The sequence below is a fragment of the Podarcis vaucheri genome (genome assembly GCF_965113315.1).
Source record: "Podarcis vaucheri genome assembly, chromosome: 2".
Classification (NCBI taxonomy): Eukaryota; Metazoa; Chordata; class Lepidosauria; order Squamata; family Lacertidae; genus Podarcis; species Podarcis vaucheri.
This window is the reverse complement of record NC_138760.1, coordinates 83,964,722-83,985,588: the sequence shown is the minus strand read 5'-3', so window position 1 is coordinate 83,985,588 and position 20,867 is coordinate 83,964,722. Positions and strand designations below refer to the sequence as shown.

The 20,867-nt window shown below is 41.6% G+C and overlaps 1 protein-coding gene and 1 long non-coding RNA gene across 14 annotated transcripts in view; one reads left to right on the top strand and one right to left on the bottom strand.

Moving 5' to 3' along the window:
• IQSEC1 (IQ motif and Sec7 domain ArfGEF 1) overlaps positions 1 to 20,867 on the top strand; it is a 318,662-nt gene that overhangs the window by 241,285 nt on the left and 56,510 nt on the right. The window contains exon 1 of one of the 13 annotated variants that reach the window (XM_082211874.1): positions 4,331 to 4,615. The exons of the other annotated variants lie outside the window; for them this stretch is intronic. Within the exon in view, the coding sequence (XP_082068000.1) occupies positions 4,551 to 4,615 (65 nt within the window). The 5' untranslated portion in view covers positions 4,331 to 4,550. Of the gene's footprint in view, positions 1 to 4,330; positions 4,616 to 20,867 lie in introns of those variants that run through there. 13 annotated transcript variants of the gene reach the window in all.
• Positions 13,494 to 18,768, bottom strand: LOC309526091. Its single transcript, XR_014216655.1, has 3 exons — positions 18,626 to 18,768; positions 16,606 to 16,658; positions 13,494 to 16,357 (listed from the first exon to the last, which is right to left on the bottom strand). It is a non-coding gene; the product is annotated as an uncharacterized lncRNA (long non-coding RNA).

Sequence of the window (20,867 nt, the reverse complement as noted above, 5' to 3'; positions counted from 1 at the left end):
CTATGTGTTGAGTCTAATCAGTGACACAACAATTTGAAGCAGTACAATACGTCTCATGCTTAGATTTTATGTACAAAAATTCAGTTTGGTGTTTTTTTCCTGGTTGTATGGGGCCTGTGGATGAGATATATAACCTCCTGTCTTTCTTCATTAAAAAAAAAAATAGGTTAATCTGCATATATATGTGTAATTTATTTTTAAGGTCAGAGAGTGATAAAAACAATAAGCTGTGTTTGCCACATACGATATGGATTTGCCTCAGAAAATTCTTAGGATTGAAATCCCATAAAATCCCCACCCATGAATATTCACATCAATGGATTATAAATGTTATGGAGAGATTTATCGCATCAAGAGACAGAATGTGTTGAAAAGGACTACACATGACTAAAAAGAAAACCCGACGCCTTTTGACTCTGCTATTACATAAATAGCTATTTGCAAACCTAGTCTGAATGAATCTGATCTAGTTTTCTCATAGATATTTAAATATAGATGAGGATAAATTTACACTTGGGATATTTGGAGGATTTTTCTATTTATACCATGTGTTGTGTTTCAGTAGCAAGCAGCTCATTAAATTCCAGCAAAGCACATGTTTAAATATCTCCTTGAAATGAGGGCTCTTTCTTCTGTTAGGCAGAACCACTAAATAGTCAAGATAACAGGATAAAAACATGGGCATGGTTGATTTAGGCCACAGTCCTATGATCTGTGGCAGGACAATCCAGGGGTCAAAGGATGTTCAGCTGTCCCTCTCCAAGCAAGGCTAGTGTAGAAGGTTTGCATAGTCAGCTCCTGTTGTTGTTGTTTAGTTGTTTAGTTGTGTCCGACTCTTCGTGACCCCATGGACCAGAGCACGCCAGGCACTCCTGTCTTCCACTGCCTCCCGCAGTTTGGTCAGACTCATGCTGGTAGCTTCGAGAACACTGTCCAACAATCTCATCCTCTGCCGTCCCCTTCTCCTTGTGCCCTCCATCTTTCCCAACATCAGGGTCTTTTCCAGGGAGTCTTCTCTTCTCATGAGGTGACCAAAGTATTGGAGCCTCAGCTTCAGGATCTGTCCTTCCAGTGAGAACTCAGGGCTGATTTCCTTAAGAATTGATAGGTTTGATCTTTCTGCAGTCCGTGGGACTCTCAAGAGTCTCCTCCAGCACTATACCGTATTTTTTGCACCATAACACTCACTTTTTTCCTCCTAAAAAGTAAGGGGAAATGCCTGTGCGTGTTATGGAGGGAATGCCTACGGGTGGCATGCCTGCAGATTTTCCTCCTCTAAAAACTATGTGCGTGTTATGGTCGGGTGCGTGTTATAGAGCGAAAAATACGGTAATTCAAAAGCATCAATTCTTGGACCTGCCAAGGCCCAAATGCCAGCAGGCACCTGCACCAGGTATAGGGGTGCTAGCGGCTCCATCCCCCTCAATATTTTGAATCAGGGGGCCCAGCTCCCCCAGTATTGAGGGGGCCAACATCCACTGCCACTGCCAGGCAGGCACCCTCCGGGCGTCTCATCCCCCACCCAGGAGCAGGTTCGGACGAGCAAGGGCAAATATCGCCCTCCGTGCATCTTGCCCCCCGGCACAAGCTGCAGGGAGGACGGTATGTCACACTGGGCGGGACACATCACGTGATGCACCCTCCCCAATGTGGGGAGCAAGTTGGCACCCCTGCCAGTAGGGGACCCACTGACAAGAGTCATCTGGGCCTGTTCCTCCATCCTGCTACTTCACCCTCCTCTCACTCTGGCCCAGGGATGAGTAAGCAAACAAGAATGGTGGTGGTGAGGAGGAGGAACTACCATTGCCTGCTTGTTAGTTGGCTTTGTTTGACGACAATGATGAGCCAGAGATGGAGCTGTAGGTGGCAACAGTGGCAGTGAAGGGGTAGATTCATTGAGGAAGTGGAGGAGCACTGAGGATGTTTTGCCCAAGTGCCCTCCGAAACCTTGAACCAACATTGTTTTCCAACGTGGAAAGAGTAGTCCATCCCCGGAGAGAGAGAGATCCAGCCTCATAAGACCACCTCCTCCCGACACCGGAGAGATCTCCACAGCCCTTGGATTAACAAGCTTAGGGGCAGATCAGGGGAAGGTATGGATCTCATTCCTCTGACGCTATCTGAAATGGTGTTGTTGTGCATATGTATTCTGTCTCCTATTGGAAACCACCACCACTACTGAAAACAGAGCTGTAGCTACAGGGGGGCTGGAGAGCCAGTTTTTTTGCCCCAGATGAAGCCTCTAGAGGGGTGTCATTGAGGTGTCATTGTGTGTGTATGTACATGTGCATGTACGTCGTGGGTGTGCGTGCCAAACTGGGTCTTTAAAGGAGGCGGAAGGAAAAGCAGCATTTCCTCCTCCCTTCCAACCACATTCCTGACGGGGCTCTAGATATGGCATGTTGTCCATCTTTGGTTCTCCATCACCCCCTTTGGATTGCTGTGTTTTAAACCATTTTTACTTTAAACAGTGGCATCCCACGCTAAGCAGGAAACTTATAGAGATCTACTTTGATCCTCAGGGTTTTGTTTTGTTTGCCTCACAATGACCAAAAGTGCATATTCTTACTCGTCATGGTAGTAACATTTGGATACAGCAAAAACTCTTGAGAAAAATTAATCTACTGTGGTTTTTTGGTTTTTTACCATGTACATAAAATCTAGCAATGCCGTGAATAATTATTTGGAACTTCTACAGAGTTATTTTTAGTGCTACTATTCTAGCCAAATCATAATTTTGAAGCCACGTGCCTGGAACAAATGTGTGGAGGTTGAGAGCAATTTTTGTTACAAGTCTTTCTGCAATAGCTGACACAGATTAATTTATTTTTGTGAGCAACTTTTTCCTCTCAGTGTTTTTTTTTTAAAGTGGGCAGGGGGGACTCAGGTTTGTTTCCTTACTTTCTGCACGAGGAACACTTAGTAATAGTAGGTTTGAATAGATAAAGTGGTGTCATTGCACAAAAATAACGGAGTAGATTTTTTGAAGTTTGTAGTCTTTACTCTGTTTTCAAAAAAAAAGCTCAGTTCAAAAGAATGTTGTGTGCATTGATTTTTTAAAGCAGTGAAAAGCAAAAAAAAAATGTAAAGAAGTATTTAATCTGCCTAAGTTTAAAGGGGAAATATCAAAAGACTGAAGAGAATGTATAAATATGTCACCTTGCCTTATACTGTGAGTTTTTAGTTTTTGATATACAGCAATATACAGGGTCGTTGTTAACACTTTGAGTAAGCCTCATTGAGAAGCTAAACAGAAGTGCTGGTCTGATTCACATAAACAATTATTTCAATGTGGTAGCAAAAGCAACATGAAAAAAGAAGTTTCCCTTTGTTGCATGTGTGGGTGTACTTTGATTCAAAAATCACATCTTTACTGTCTTGCCATAACCCCCACACGTTAAAGTTTTACTGGCTTAAAAACAAAACCATCTCAAAGCTGCGAGATGGGCACAGTCCAAAGGTACAAGGCCTTACACACCCCAATGTTCATTTCGTAGTCATTCATCTTTGTGCAAGCAGCTCTTAAACTGCTCCAGCTGCAGGCGCTTGGGAGTCGTCAGCTTGCCGTTTATAATAAAGAGTTCCGCAGTCCTTTTATCTTAAGATTTTAGTTTTAATTAACTCTAGGAGCAATTACGTCCGAAAGACGCCCTTCCCGAAGATAAGAAGAAGGCATGCATCGCTTATATTGCAAAGCATCCCAGCTGAAGCAAAACCGGGGAAACCAAAATGGGGCGGGGGCACAGAGAGGAGGAAAGAATGAGGGTCTCTGAAAGCAGCTCCAGGCGCTTTCCAAGCCAACGCAAACATTTGTTGCTACCCAAGCCAAGTGTGTGCCGGCCTGGGGGAGCAGCAGCTTCCAGTGACAGCGAAGCTGCTGAATAGCAATGAAGCCTGCCTTTCCCAGTCTGAATGCAGCTATTAATAGCGCTGCCAGAGCCCCCGCTCTTTCCGTCACGTGAAGAGAAGCGGGGAGTCAAGCGGGCGAGCGGGAGGCGGCTGCTCCTGCCTTCTCCTCCTCCTTGTCACATTCCTGCAGTGCCAAAAGGACAAGGAGAGCGGGACACACACACATACACCCTTCCTGTGGCGGTTCCTACCGGCCCCCCCCTTGCCTCTCCTCTTGCACCCGCGCCCCCCTCACCCCGTCCTGGAAACCAGCCTCGGCTTAATCAGATCAATGTTACCCCTCCCAGCTCTGGCATTTGTATTCCCAGCTCGCGCTTCTAGCGGAATGGATGTGTAAGCGTGTGTGAGTGGAGGGGCGGGAGCGCGCGCGCGAGCGACAGCCTCCCTCTGTGTGTGTGCGCGCGCGCCGGAGCTTGAGAGGGTGGACCTCGCGAGTGCCCGCGCCTTTCCCGGACCCCCTCCTGAGCTGCTCCCTCCCCTCGCCCACGGAGGCGAGTTGGGGGCGCTCCTCGGTGCCGTGCCCCCAGCCCCAGTTGCCTCTCTCGGCTGCCTCAGCGCGGGCCCGGAGGTGTTAGGGGAGCCCCCGGGGAAGGATATGCTGGCAGCTCGGGGGCCCCTCCTTGTGACTTCTCTCTCCAGCCATGTGGTGCTTGCATTGTAACTCGGAGAGGACTCAGTCACTGCTGGAGCTGGAGCTTGACAGCTGGTAAGCCATTACCCTCTATTGGAAGCAGCAGCGTGGGTTTCCTAAAGCAAAAAGAGTCGAGCTTGGAGGGGAAGGAATTTTTTTCTCTCTCTCTCCCTTTTTCTTTTTGGTTGCTTTGTGTTTCGGTTCCAGCCTCGGAAGAGCTTTGTTTAAAATTAGTTCCGAACACTGGTTTAGTGTGTTGGTGGAAGGGAGAGAGGACCGAGCGTGTGTTTAAGCAAGCAGGCGAGCAAAACGATCGGCTGCTGCACATACATACAATACTAATCCCGTGACACAAAGGGTTTTATAGTGCTCAATCTCGCGTACTTTTTCTTCCTTTTCCTTCCACTGTGAAAGCGAAATCATTTTCTACAGAATTTTATTCTAGCTAGTATCCCAAATGCCAATGTAGAAATGACAGCTGTTGGTCACATAAATATGCATTCAGTTTTACTTATAAAAACTGAATGCATATTTAAAAATGCCACAGTGTGTACCTTCCTGATTTTTTTCTGCACCATTGTATGCATGCAAAGGGTTCAGTTTGCATATTGCAGGATGTAATAAACCCTGCTGCAAAGTTTTAAATGTTTTGCAAATGTGTCTTGATTACAGCCAACTGTAGCTTTGTTTCCAGTGTATGTTGTCATTTTAGGAGCCTTTATATTCCATAGCTCATTTATTTGACTTTCAAAAAAGAAAAAAAATCTTACTGCAATGCCATCTGTCCTTCACAGAATTCAAATTAACATCTTATTCATTTGAATGTGGAATTTAAAGTTGTTTAACTCCTTAACCACACAGTTCTTACAATATGAAACTGGCAGCAGAATCATTTAAAAGACATTACTTGTTCCATATATTTGCAGCATCTCAATGCCTCCTCCATTTTTTCCTCACACAATACCTTTCTAATGCATTTTCATTATTCATTTAACAAAAACCCAGCCATTATGAAGACAAATGTCTGTCTTTGCATCAATAATTGCAGTTCTAAACACACTTTAAAAATGTATTTTCTACTGTTGGAGCCTGCCTTTCTCCCAAGAAGCTGAAGGTGGTATACATTGCTTTCCCCTTTATCTTTGCAACAACCCTGTGAGGTAGATTAGGCCAGGATAGTGACCAGCCCAAAATTGCCCCATGGCTTTTGGGGATGAATGGGGATGAAAACCTGAGTCTCTCCAGCCCCAATCTGACTCTATAACCACTACACCACTGAAATCAGTGGGGCTTGCTTCTGAGCAAACATGGGTACGATTATTTTGTGCTGCTCTATATTTTGTCACATTCAAGGGTTGTTAAAGAGAACATAAATCAGTGACTTCAACTATACATTGAGTTACAAATGTTGAGGGCTTCAGTTGAATTAAGCCTATGTTCAGAGCTGAAAATCACTACAGAGTTGAAAATGCTCAGCCGCTCTCACAGGGCCATTCATCTCCCACAAAAGGGGTGCATTTTTTGAAATATTCCAGGTGAGTGTTGAAAGAAATTATATTTTTCTGGGAGTGGTTTTTATCTATCATGGTAATGTGGCAAGTGGTTGCTATCTTTCTTTTCCTGGAAATATTTGTGATGGTTACAATCAGGAGCAGCAGCCTGTTGGTGTTCCTTAGTGAGAATGTGCCAATGGGCATGATACTACTTCACAGTGATATGAGACTTCTGCCATACCAATGGTATGATGGTTTAAGATAGCTTATACCTCCTTGATTACATGCTTTGAGAGAGGTGAGGACAAGAATAGGGCACTAAATAGTGACAGATCACTGGAGGTTGTGTGGATTCTACCACACCTTCAAGTGAGTCTGAAACCATGTTCACAAAAATACACACTTGAGTGGCATAGTTATTGTGAGTTTGGTGATTGTTTTGAAGCTGTTCTAGGTAGCATGTATGCATCTTCCAGCACACGGAACACTGTACAATTATGTTCTGTTTAACCAATGTAATATATAGGGGGTGATTTACAAATATCAGTAAAATACAGTTCATAAAAAACCCACAGTGACATAAAATCCACTTAATGCAACATTGAACCAGTTTCAGAGCACGTGAAGGTGTCAGGTGTACCAACTCTAGGAGACTGAAAGCACCTCAGCCCCCTCAATATTTGTTTTAAGGGGGCTGGGCCATCTTAATGTTGAGGTGACCCTGTGCTCCTTGTGTGCATGTGATGTCATGTCTGGTCCAGTGGCCGGCTCCTCAAGAGTGCTTGGCCGCCTCTATTGCAATGTGTAACGCATTTGACACCACACACATGCTGTGCACAACACATGTGCCGGGCCCCCTCAATCTTGGGAGCAACCTGGTGCATGTGAAAGGTGTTAACAGGCTTGGTAAAAACAAGGTTTCAACTGGTACCAAAAATGTAAGTACCACACAAGAGCATTCCATAACCATGGTGCCACTGTTGGGAAGGCTGTGCCTCTTATGGCAAGGGCATCCAGATAAAGCTCATCCCTCCAGAGCTGGTTGCCTGCATTTACTGATCGGAAAAGATTCATAAGATGAGTTATTCCATGACTTATTTTGTTAAAAATTATTTTACTATTATTTTAAGAGGAGAAAGATTTAGGGAGCTTGCCTTGGGGAATATGCTAAGTGTCTTGGGTGAATATTTCTTCTTGGCAGAACTGCCCTCTTCTACCAGATCTTTTTTGTAATTGACATATTTTATGTTCCTTTCAGGAAGACTTGATTATATGTGGTGCTTGAAACAAAATGAATTATGAAGGATTTAGTTTATTGTCATTTGTTCTCAGGGAATCTTCTTCACTCAGAGAATAAGTTTTATTGCTTCAAATGATTGAATTTTACAGAATTTAAACACAGTTGAGAAAAAGTATGTGTAGTCTAGGCTTCTCCTTTTTGTATAGTACTTAAAATTATGTATTTATTTGTATGCCGCTTTTCCATAGTTCAAATATACTCTCAAGGCAGCTTATAGCATTAAAAAATGCATACAGTGGTACCTCTGGTTATGAACTTAATTTGTTCCGGTGGTCTGTCCTTAACCTGATATTGTTCTTAACCTGAGGTACGACTTTAGCTAATGGGGCCTGCCACCGCCGCGCGATTTCTGTTCTCATCCTGAGGTAAAGTTCTTATTTTTTTATTTTTTTAAATTTTTATTGCTACAGCAAGAAAAAACAAAAAAACACAAATGCCGAATTATACACAGGAATAACCATAGACACATAATTTTCTTAAGACCAATATATGTTTTATTGTTTGTTTGTTAACACTAAAGACCCAACCTGAGGTAAAGTTCTTAACCCAAGGTACTACTTCCGGGTTAGCAGAGTCTGTGACCCGAAGTGTTTGTAACCCGAGGTACCACTGTAATTACAAACATAACAAAAGTAGTCATAAACAGTAAATAAAACATCAAAAGTACACAACCAAATTAAACAATTTCCACATAATAAGATTTAAAGTAAAGATCCAGAAATTAATATTGATATTAGTAACAACAACCCCCTCCTCCCCAAAACCGCTAAACAATATTCCCACTCAAGGGTCTGTTCAACAGCTTCAATTTTTGTAACTGGAGTCAGTCAGAGTCCCATCTTCCCAGGCCATGTAGGAAAAGGCCTGCAAGGCAGGGAGCAGATCTTCCAGGACTCACAGCCAAGAGTCAGCTTGTGGTTTAAATAATATCCAGAATGTAACAGGTGATCACTTCATCACTATCAGACAAAGCAGTTGTCATGTTTCTCTCAGAATACTCTTGATTAAGACCAGGAGTGGCAGGCACTTGAGGAAGAGGATGTTGAATGGGAGTAGAGTCCAGTTGACAGAGCCTGCAGCCCCCGCCTCTGGACATATCTGGCCGTGCTGTTGTAGGAGTTCCAGAGGCTTCCTCTTCACTGCTCATAGAAGAGAAACTATGGACAAGGAGGGCTCCAGGGCAAGATCTGAAGTGACAGAGGATTGGGAGGTGGAGACAGCTCTGCAGTTGTCTTCCATGGAGAGGTGGCTCATCAAGAAAAAAATGGAGACGTGCCCCTCTAGGCCAGTGGATCTCAAACTTTTTTATCTGAGCCACATTTTCAGAACAAAAAATTGCTCACCAATATTTTTTCATCTTGTTTGGGGCCATATTGGAACTGGAAAGCTTCTCACCACAGATCAAACGCATAGGCTGACAGATGTTTTCATCTCCAGTCCATGTGAAACCAACTCGGATATCTATCCACATATTGTTGACAAACTTTCTTTTTTGGAGGTTTGCCTGGGCTTGCTACTGGTGTCGAATTAAACGAGTCTTCTCCAGGTTGTTCGGACAGCGATTCCAAATTACTACTAGGATTGCCCTCAGTATCACTTGATGCGCTTGCTCTCATTTTGAAAAGATATCTAGCCATATTCTTCAAATAAAAAAAGTACTTTATGCATGCATGCATAAATATGCATGCATGTAGGATGGAAAAATGCAACAGCCATATATTGCCCTCATTTCTGGCAACAGTAAGTTACTGGCCTGGTGTTTAGGGTGTTTAAGTTGGTACTGCATTATGCAATATCACAAATTCCTTATGGGTTATTGCTAATAGTTTTTAGAGTTGCTTGTCAAATTCCAATAACTTTAAAGCTTATATATAAATATATTTAAAGATGTCTCAGATTTCAACTTTTACTATTTCAAAAGGTTTCACAGTATGGCAGATACCGCAGACTTCCTTCTATACAGTGGTACATGGCACCTGTGTTTTTAAATTGTTCGAATTTGCAGGAATAAAGAGAAGCTAGTAAATTTCATTTCCAGTTACTTAGGCAGGTCATACAGGGCTGTTTCAGAAATAACTATCTTGGCTTTTCATTGAGCTTGCATTTTCTCTTCTCTCTTTGCATTCATGCCAGAATTGGGGTCTTCTAAGTTTATGAAATCATTTCCCTCTACATTCCAACCAGGAAATTGTGTTTTAATCTGGGTGTACTTGCCATAATATAAAATCGGATAAAAACTATGGTGTAATAAATCCTGGAAATTTTTAGTTCCAGTAACAGAGTGAAGGAGGCAGGAGTGCCTGGCCCAACTCTCAGCTTAATAAACTATGGTTTATTTAGTTGAGATTGCTCCTTCTGAACCAGCCTACAGTCTCCTAGATGAAATGCTAACAACACTGGCTATTAGGCTGCTGGAAATGAAGAACCTTTAATAGTTCAGTTGCAAATCCCTTAATTCTATAGTCTCTGAAGCACTATATCCTTCTAACCCAGGGGTTGGCAAGGTTTACATTGCCTGGGCCGGTTCACTCCAGTGGAGATCCCTCTGTGGGCTGGATTGCGCGTTCGCCCGAGTGCCCACAATTTCCAGCGTCTGCACAGCCCCGATTTCCAGCGGCATGGAAGCGAGTCCCTGTGCTGCGCTGTGCCGGTTTAGCGCAGCGTGCGGGGACTCGCCAAGCAGGCGTCTCAGTTCAGGGGCAGCTTGTGGACCGGTTAAATGACCCCCATGGGCTGCTTGTGGCCCATGGGCCTTAGGTTGCCTACCCCTGTTCTAACCTTTGATTGGTTTTTCCTTCTTCAGAAGATGAATGTATGAAAACAGAAAATGAGGAAGAATGTATGAACAATCAGTTTTACATACACAAATTTGCATGTACACACCCCTTGGTACAATTTCAGCAACTATCCGTGAGGTAGGAGAAGATCAGCCAAGTGAGGTGTAGCCATCCAGGCACATCCTCCATCTCTGTTTTTGTCTTTAGTGGATCACAAGCTGATGCTGTGTGAACCGTGTGTATTACTTGAAAAACAATTTTTTTAAAGCACTGTTGACAGTATGTATTTTTAGTAAGATTAGTGGTTTATTTGCTTCTTCAGACCATCCTGTTGTAGATGTTGAAGTTCACCTATGGACTCAGTTAGCCTTGCTTACTATCCTTTTCTCCAGACAGAAATCTTGCCAGCTGATGACTTGGATTTTTTTGGGTTATCTCAGATAAATTTATCTTTTTTAGTAGAGTATCTTCATCTAGAGCTGTGTTTCCCAACCAGCAGCCATATAGCCCCCTGGGGGGTTGTTAGGGTGGACAGACTTCTGTTAGGGGGGGGTCTGAACCTCAGATTTGTATTTTACTTATTGGAGGGGCAGCTGCCCCCTGCCCCCCCGCCCGGCTACACGCATGGGGGGCCCACAGAAAGGAAACTAGATCAGAAGGGGGCTATGGTCAGGAAAAGGTTGTGAAACACTGATCTAGAACAAAGTGCAAGAAGAATCCTTGTGGTGAAAGATATGTACTCTCAACTTGTTTTTTTATGTGAGTTCTTTAAAGAAGCAAAGGCCAGAGGTAAGCTAGTTTAGAAGTGGCCAGATTCCAGAAATTCACACCTGATATAAGGTCTCATAAAAGGGTATATAAAAACCACATCTAAACCTTTGGGAAATTTCATGTGCATATTTGGGTCTGTGATTTGTAACTCTGAGTAATCGCTTTAGAGAAGCATTCGGAAGTTGTCCTAAAGGGTGCTGAAGAGTATAGTCTGTAGCTGTAGTTGCCAGGCTGTGATGATCCTGCAAGTTAAGCAGGGTCATGCTAGGTCATTACACATGTACAGGAGTATTCTGAGACAAAGCTGCCGGAAGTAATGCAGTGATTCAGTTAGCAGCACTCTTCCCTTCTGACTTTAAAGTGAGTTGAATTAGGAACGTCTCTGCTTCCTCTTGGAAGGGTCTACCATTCACGTTGTTAATGATCATCTGTTGCTCCTAAAGATTCAAGAGCTTTTTCTGTAAAGGTATGAAATCTTAATCTGGGATCCTGATCAAATGTCAGCTCATGTAATTACTTTTCAGTTCTTTCACTGTCATGTGGTGTTGTGTGATAGCATTAAAGAACTGTAGTACTGCTTATAAACATAGCATATACGTTACCTTTGGTAGTATTGCATGTTGCAAAAAGTCTTGACTGGGGCAGATTTGCCAGGTTTCTAGTTTTGCATCGTGGTTGTGTTGTCCTGGCCTTTCCTCTTAGTTGGGAAACACCATAGTTGTGAAACAGTGTGACATCAGTTTTAGAGGATGTTTTTTTCCAGTTGTAATAGCACTTGACAAGAGAGTGCTTGAGCAATCAGCCATTTGATTTTACATTATACCAAGAGAAAACATTATCTGTGATTTTCAACATGAGCGAAATGCTTCTAGCTGCTAAAAGCTAACCACCGCCTCTTTGTGTTTTCTCCGATAATTGGTCATGGAAACAGTTTCTCTGAATAGGTAAGAACAAGAAAAAAGAAACAAAATACAGTAAGGCACTGTGTGTGCAGATTCCTATTAACTGTGAAGTATCTGTTGGTTAATTCATTTTAAATGGATAGCTCTTATGTTCTGGTATTTGCTGTGGGTATCAAGATTCCTAAAAGCACTGAAACAGATGTTCAGGTGTTTGGTTTTTTGTTGTTGTTCTGAAGAACATGTAAGCGAACATTCACTTGTGACTCTTAACTTAATTAGTTTAACTTGTGTGTTTATCGGTGACACTCAGAACTCTTTTGGGTGTTGCGTCACCTGTTTTCTGACCACAAATTGGAGCTGTGATAAAGAAGCAGGTTTGATTCTTAGTGACTTTCATTGAGTTCTCTGGGATAAAGTAAATTCATAGCAACATCCTTTTCACTCGGGATGTTTGTTCTGCGGTCAGGAACAAGTTTTGCTCTTTCCAAAGTAGTTTCCCGAATTCATTCCTCTTATTTTAGGCAAGTATGGTATCCATTCAATTTTATGGGGATAAAGTAAATAGTTTTTCAGGACAATAAGGGAATCCTACACGAGACTGCAGTAGATCTGTATTTACAGAACATACGAGAATTACACATGCAGCCCACTTGAGGTCCATCATCAACTGCTCCAGCTTAGAACTCATTTCTTTCACAAATGAGCTTGTGGAAACTGCTGGGTTAGTTGATAAAACTTGCTTTACGTTGTTTCATGGTAAAACTGCCCCTGTTCCCTGACTTGTTCATACTGGAATACTAGTGTGCCATACATGATAGGTCAGTTGACCAGTCAAGAAAAAAGACGGGGGGGGGGATGGATAGTTGCCTGATCAAATACTGCCAACTGTTAAAAGGAACAACTTTGGAATAAATCTCAATTAGAACTCAATAAAATGCTTTAAAAATAGTACACCACTGCTACATGTGCCCAGCCAGATTATAGACTGAATCATAAAACATCCAACCTTTGCTGGTGGGAATGCCATTTACCCGGCTCTCTTGTACAAATGTGGTTTTATCAAAAAATTATTCCCTTTTAGGAGAAAGTTTTTCAAAATAATAATCTAATAATAATAAATAAATAAATATTTTTTTAATTTATATCCCACCCTCCCCAGCCAGAACCAGGCTCATGATGGTGCAATCACTATAACTAGACCCAAATTAGCCCTACTATCATATTTTACTCCTCAGATTAAGAAGATAACCAATAAAGACCTCATCCTCCATTTATTAGCCTCAGCTAGATTAGTGCTTTCAAAAAATGGAGAACTTTAAATGCAAATCTTTTTGAAGCATGGATTTCTCAAGTATGCAACATCATGCTTATGGACATGCTTATAGACTCACACCTTCTGTACGACATGGCATTCTTTTATTGGCTTGGTTAAGACAATTGAACATATTTACACCCTCCATTACTCATGGAACTTTTTAGAGAGACACTTTTGTAGGGTTGCCTTTGGAATGTCTAAAACTACAGCCATCTATCGCTATTTTTCTTTCTTTTCTGTACTACTACTAAACACTGCTTTCCTTCTATGGATATGTTTTGTTACTTAAAATTATTTTTTTAAAAAAACAAAAAAGTCATATGGTCAAGTATTTTTTTTCTTTGCAAACATTAACTTTGTTAGAACAACATTTTTATTGTTCAGCAGGGGGGGGAGTTAGTAGAACAGAAACATTCTTCAATGATCAGTTGGTTTGATGCATATGCTGATTACAAAACAAATTAGTTCAGCTATTGTGAAACTGTGGGCAACATTCAGTGATGTCTGCCTGTTTGCGCAGTGGAAATCTGCATGCATTGCAGGACTTCCAGTTTCTCTTCTCGCTCCTCCAGCTCCACCATGTCCCCTCAAAATCTGCTCCATAGGGCTCCCATGTAGCTATTGTAGGGGGAGAGGAGGAATAACCTCTGTTTCATGAGCAGATATCTGCTTATGCTACATTGGTCCTCACACTATGAAATAAGCTTTTGTTTTTCTAAAACAACAACAACATGGAATTCTTAAATGTAACATTTAGCATGATGTAAAGTTTCTGTATATGTGAAATATTCAGAGCTTATTTTTAAGGAAATTTTTAAAAAAGAAACGAAATTAAGTAACAGCAGTGGTGAAGAAGCCTAAGTCCGTTCACACGAATTTGTGCAAAAGAGGTAGCAAGCCAGTCTTTCAAGTCTCACCAGCTTGAATTCCCTTGTTTTTGCATCTGGCAAGACACAGTCACAGGCAACCTTCCTAGGCAGCGACCTTTGCCTCTTACCACTGAGTGTATTCCTGGTGGGAAAGTCCTACAGAGCTAACAGGCAGCCAGTAAGAGAGCTATGCTGTGCCAGTAGTTGTGCACCTAATTGCTGCAGGCCTAGAGGGCAAGCAGCCTTTGCCCCTGCCTTCATGAAATAAAAAGAGATAAGCTGCCACCTACACATTGCCATTCTTGGCTTCAAATAATAGCTGACAAGCCCGTTGGCAGCTTTCGACCAATATAGCGACTGCCATGTCAAACCCTACTAGTGCACCTTCCTCCTTTTTAAGAAGTGCGTGCAAAGTAAACTGTTGCTTTATTTCTCAAAAAGGACTGAAGTACATGCTGTATGTGAGTGCGTGCAGCCTGGATTACCATTTCTAGGCAAAGTGCTGTTGTGAGAAGGACATTTGTATGGAGAAGCTGCTAGCAAGTTCTTAACCTTCCCTTCGCCCACTGCTTTCTTCCTGTAACTCCCTTCGCCCACTGCTTTTCTTCCTATCAAATCCATACAATGCACATACAAACACTCAGTCTGAAAGCACACAGCTTGCATACCCACCTCAATGGTTCTGGTTACCTGGTTTTTTGTGTGAGAGAGAGCATGGTGGCCATTTTTGGTGCCTCAAATTTTCTACAGAAAAATACACGGGGGGGGCTATGATCTTGTGCAGGTCATGTGACTCGCATGGCAGTGCGAACCTGGAAGACGCACGTCCCGGGTTTACACCTCAACGTGCTGGAGGGTATGAGCTTGAGGTTGGGGAAGTTACAATGAAAAGCAGCACACTGATACATCTAGGAACTCTTCATATTGTATATTGCCTCCTCTCAATATCGCTTCACTTAGCAGTAATATTTGTATATGTATTGATGTGTAACATGGTGTTGAGCCCCAACTTCCATGGGAGAAAGCAAAATGTTTTACTCTAGGGCACTTATAAAAATGAGGACCTGTGATATATATTACTTAGGTCTTCTATCGCTGCTAAAATGCACATTTTGCTATTTTACATAAAAATCTGTGGTGGCTTTAATAAGATAAAATGGGTTTTCTTCCACATGCATGTGATTAACAACCTCCTCTGAATTTATCATTTGCCAGAGAATTAAAAGACCTTAAAAGCAGTCAAAGAAGAATCTAAAGTTTCAGCTAAATGTAAAATATTATAAATTCACAAGTTGGATTGTGTTGAAGTGACAATTTACCCTATTGTTATACAGTGGCTTGTGAATAGGAACATACATTTTTAATAGAAAAAGTATGTTTTGTCCAACCTTTAAGTTTTTTGAACAGTTTACGTAAAAGTCGGCAGTCTTGTACACATGTATTTGGGAGTAAGTCACATTGAACTTGTTTGGATTGACAGTCATAGGAGCAGGCTGCCTCTGCTGTTTCCACAGAGTTTTACTGAGCTGTACAACTGTTGTTTGAGGCTGCTTCTATGCTATTTGTTTTCTGATTTCCTACTCACAGTTCTCTTGGCCTATGAATAAAGGGACACGTTAGCTTGGTCAAAACATTCCCAGTAGCACTGTATCTTATAGGCATTCATTTTAGGCAGCGGAGAAGAAATCACTGTCAGAATGAACCTAGAAGTAGAATTTACTAACTTTATTTCATTTATATCCTGGTATAATTGCATTGTCTGGATGGTATATCTCAACACATGAAACATTAAATGCAGTTTAATTAAAGCTTAAAAATGAAGTCTCAAAAGTTCCCAATCTGTGTCAACTAGGAAAAGCATTTTGCTGTGAAGAACTGAAAAGGGTCACAGAGCTGAAAGCTTATGCTTAGCTTCCTACAGATCCTAAATACCAGCAAATTGAATGTTCTGTAGACAAGGATGTCATCCAGTGTTGCCTCCCACACTGACTGGCTCAGCATAGCAGCTGAGTCCACAGTCAAGTGTTGGCTGGTATGAAGGAAAGGATTATTTCACTGTGGAAAATTCACTCTCAGCTGTGTGTGCAGGTTACCATCTCTTTTTCAACTTCAGAGAAGCCATGTAATTCTCCTTAATTCTCAGAGTATACTTACCACAAAGATATTCAATGCAATGTATTCAGTGCAAATTGCCAGCTTAAATAACTAGAGGTTGTTTTAATAATATCACAGACCGGTTAGTTGTAGAGCACAAATGAGCTATACATGGCAAAATTATGTCTGAAATAGTTGAAAGTGGCATAGTGACTTCGAGACTGAACTGTGAGTCCCCATTTTCAAATCTCTTCTCTGCTGTGATGTCGTTCTCTCTCAATCACAGTTCTTTCCATCTGCAATAAGTGGGATAATACAGGCTTACATTACAGTGTTGCTATAAGGATTACAACCAGATAATGCATGTGAAATGCTTTGGACACTCGAAGTTGCTATCAAATTATTGTTGTTGTTATTGCTGAGTTAAAACTTAAATTACGGACTTGCAAAGCATGTTTCGGTTTTTAAACCTACGATTTATTTATTTTGTTGATTTGTTTAACATTAATGGGAATCATTGCTTGCTTTTAAAAAATAAAGTTACCTGTGGATTTTCTCCTTGCTCTTCTGTGTAGTGAGGTCAGTGCTTCTAGATAGCTGTGTGTGACAGATGTGATTAATTCAAACACCACACTTGCACTAAAAATACGCTATTTAATTCTGTGGGTGTGATACTTAACGCATACTTATTTGCTACAAGATACTGTTGACGTAAATGCTACCCCCTCCCCTTCTATTAGGGCTGGGAAGTGTTAGCCAGCTTACCCAGTTGTTGCAGTACAAATAGTAGCTTGGGCTGTAAATGCTACAGTTGCATGCTGTGTATGGCAAATGGGGCAGACACATCTTTTAGATAATGGTGTCTCTGTGGCAGGCAAATGGTCCCCAATAACAGCTTACGGGCTGTTATTAGCTCCTCAACCATTCCACCCATACCCAATCCCTGCTCCACAAAAGGCCGTGCTACAGATGTGCTTGGATGGGAAGGCTTCATATGGTAAGAAATGGCTTGCTGGGTTAAGCCATCACTTCTCCACCACTGATGAGTCAGATGCTATGTGAAATTCTAAAGCAGATCATTCTGGAGAAAACTATCCCTTATTTTTCTCCCCAGTATCTGGTCACTAGAGTTGTGCTGTCTTGGTTGACCATTCGCAGAGAATAGCTACTGCTACTGAAGAAGAAGAAGAAGAAGAAGAAGAGTTTGGATTTGATATCCCGCCTTTCACTCCCTTTAAGGAGTCTCAAAGCGGCTAATATTCTCCTTTCCCTTCCTCCCCCACAACAAACACTCTGTGAGGTGAGTGGGGCTGAGAGACTTCAAAGAAGTGTGACTGGCCCAAGGTCACCCAGCAGCTGCATGTGGAGGAGCAACACCTATACTCTGTGAAACTGTCTAAAAGAAGCCATCAAAGCAAGCAACCATTGAAACCACACTCTGCAATTATTCTGAAAGTTTATTGTGCCAGCCATTATATCACAGCAGCTCAAGATTGCTGGTTTCTGAAGTAATCCTTTATAAAACTTTATTCTGTTTTTATGTATTTTCAACAATATTATTTATTTAGGGTCTCTGGAGGCACTAGCAACAAAGGACTGATGCAAAGACATGTAAGGTGCATACATCAAGCAATATCCTGTCTTAAGGCTTATCCACACTTGCCTCCCCCCACCCCCACCCCGGCTTTCCAAGCACAGACCTGTGCTTTAAAGCTCTATTTCCAAGTGCTCACTTTTTTGCCCCAGAGCTTTCCCTTTGAAAACTCATTCTTTAAAGCTGAAGCACAACAAACAACAATTCAGGGTTTCTGTGGATTGTTGTTTGCTCCGATTCAGCTTGAAAGAGTGGGGCTTCACAGAGAAAGCTCCAGCGGGGGGGGGGGAGCTCTTTGACCCAGAATTTTAAAATGTGGACTGTGCCTGGAAAGCACAGAGGAAAGGTAAGTTTTCATTATAAATTCTGTATTTTTGTCGTTTAGTCGTGTCCGACACTATAAATACCTTGATAAAATAAACATTAGATTACTGGCCACTAAGGTTCTTTCTTCCAGACTGTTGCCATGAAATCTCTTTTACTGGCTTCACACTCAATTCCAAAAGTTCTCTTATGCAGTTTGGTCTTTAAGCTTTAAGCTGTTCTTGCTAGCCACAAAAAGGAAGAGCTATCTTGTAATCCCAAAGTGGTATTCTCCATATGGCTGCTAATAGCTCCAGAAAGGAAAGGGAAACTGCCAAACCCTGATCCTAGGGTTTCAGGACTTTACAGAAAGGAGGTAGCTAGGTGTGCCTCTTGTCTAACTACTAGTTCCGAATTCTACTGAGGATGAAATCATATTTCTTACTACAGACTCCCTACTCCATACTGGAGCTCTCCACACTTCACTTCGCTACTGAGCATGTGCATAATTCTTAAAGGAGCATATGCATGTGGGTTACACTTCTTCAAGTGCACCTAAGGTTAATGAGGCCTTCCCCCCCCTCTTTTTTTTTTTACCTCTTTTTTGAGATGCCAGGCTCACTGGAATCAAGCCCTGATTCAAGTTTTGAGAGCGCATAATACTCACCAATGTAGGAGCCATTGGAATAACTTTCTCAAGCACTACTTTTGCCTTATCTACTGGCATGCCAGCATCTTTGTTGGAGTGGGGAGGAGATTTCAGATCTCCACCCATCTCTGTTTTCCTGTGCCAGAGCTCTGCTGCTGCCCCACCTGGATATGCATTGTTTAAAAGGTAGAGACAGTAAATGAACAGGATTAGAAGAGCTGGATAGGTAGAAAGAAGATTATGGATGATGGATTGGTGCCCAAAAAAAAAAGTTTTTAAAAGTCTATTTTTGTGGAATAGCTTATGTTCTGAGCCAGTCAGGTGTGACCCAGCAGAAAGTCACCGTTGCTATTCTTTTCTGTTGAACAGCACATCCCTTTGCCATATCATGAACTGCTTTTGAAAACCACCAATTCAAAAGTGATTTGCCATGTGGTATCAGAGGCTGCTATTTGAGAAACATATGTTTAAAGTCATCTTTGACATGCAGAAATAGTTGTGTGTTTCTTTGGATAGTGGCCAATATTTTTATCACTGCGTAAGTATCCAGAATACACAATCTTTGGATTATACATTTGTGGCCTTTCCATCTTTATGCCTTTCAGCAATATAAATAATTCTCTCTCTTTTTTGCAATGCTTTTACTGACCTTTGATAGCTATACCAAACATAACCTTTGCAATTTGACAGAAAGATCCCCTACTCCACAAGTTTCTTTACAAGTACAGTGTGTATTCATATAGTACTACTTTAGTTAATTCTTGGTAACATGGAGGGGAAAATCAATTTGCAGCTGAAGCAAATTTCATAGTATTGTTTAACATACTTTATTATCACTAAACATACTGTCTAGTTAAAGTACAGAGACTGTGTAATTCCTTACTTTAATGCAGGAAAACAAATACTGTAACTATGACATATGATACTTAAAGAAAATTTGAATACCTCTGAGAATTATTACTTATTATTATGCAGAATGTTGTTTTGTAAAGGCAACTAAACACATAAGCCTGACTTGGACAGTTTGGGATAGATGAAGCCAGAGTTACAAGTTGTTTAACCTTCACTGCCTCACCTGGAATCTGAGGGTAATCTCAACTAAGCTCTTTTTAGATGAGTATTTTTAGTTCTTAAACCTAAGAACCCACACATTTTCATCTAAAAATGAAAAGTTATGAGGAGAGGCATTTCCACACACCCCCAGCCTAATCTCATCTTTGTATGCTCCCAGTTATAAACTATATTTTATTCATAGGTACCTTAAGTTGGATGATTGCTTACTAAAGCCGAAGTTCAGTTGAAAATGTTGCTGTATACATCTGTTTGCTAAAAGGGTTTTGCAGTCCACATGACATTATTCTGAAATTCTGGTCTCTCTTTTTAGGGAGAGATTCATGTGCTTACTGATGGGGGAAATGGGGAATCTCAACTGAGTGCAACCATACGGACATCAGATGTAACATTTACCATAAACTCATCTGGCATCCAATAACCTTCTTGCTGTTTCATCTCTTAGAAGAGTCGTATCTTGTTGGGATTTGGCCTTAAACAATTCTCGATTAAAACTCTAGCTGATATATGGTCTTACTGTGATGTGGCTTTGATGGTTTCCTTTCTTTGGCTTTGGCACAAACAGCTGATCTTGTGCATTTGTAAGGAAAAGAAGCTGGCCAATGTTTTTCTTGCTGATCTAAGCCTTTTAGATAATGCATAGAAGTGGCATTTCATCTGCCTATGGACTCTGAACTCAGTGCCCTCACAAGCAGATTAATTTACTGATAAAAGCGTTACAGCCTTTGAACAAAATAAGCAAAAACCGTTTTCCTGTTTATTCAACCTCTGTCTGCTAAATCAAGAGTGGGCAACCTTTTTTTCTGCTGAGGGTACATGGGAAAAGCCACAGTCTTTTTGTTACTTTTGCCCTCCTTGCCATCCACATTAAATTAGGCCAAGAGGTTGCCCAGTCCACCCTGACATATACCATGCTTAAGATACTAATGAGAATATGTCATATCAATGTTCCTTGCAATCTTTTTTTAGCTCATATGGGCAAGATGGACTGGGATCTACCAGTAGATAGCTGGGTATTTTGAAGGATAGTGTCCTCCTCCCTTAATTGTACCATTGAAATGAAGAAATTGAGCAGGTGCAGTAAGCTGGAGTGGAAGGATTGTGAGCTCTGTTTAGTTCTGGCTCTGGATTCTTTTGCTCTAAGTGTATGCCTTGCACACCCGATTCTGGCTGGTGGGTAAAAGAGTAG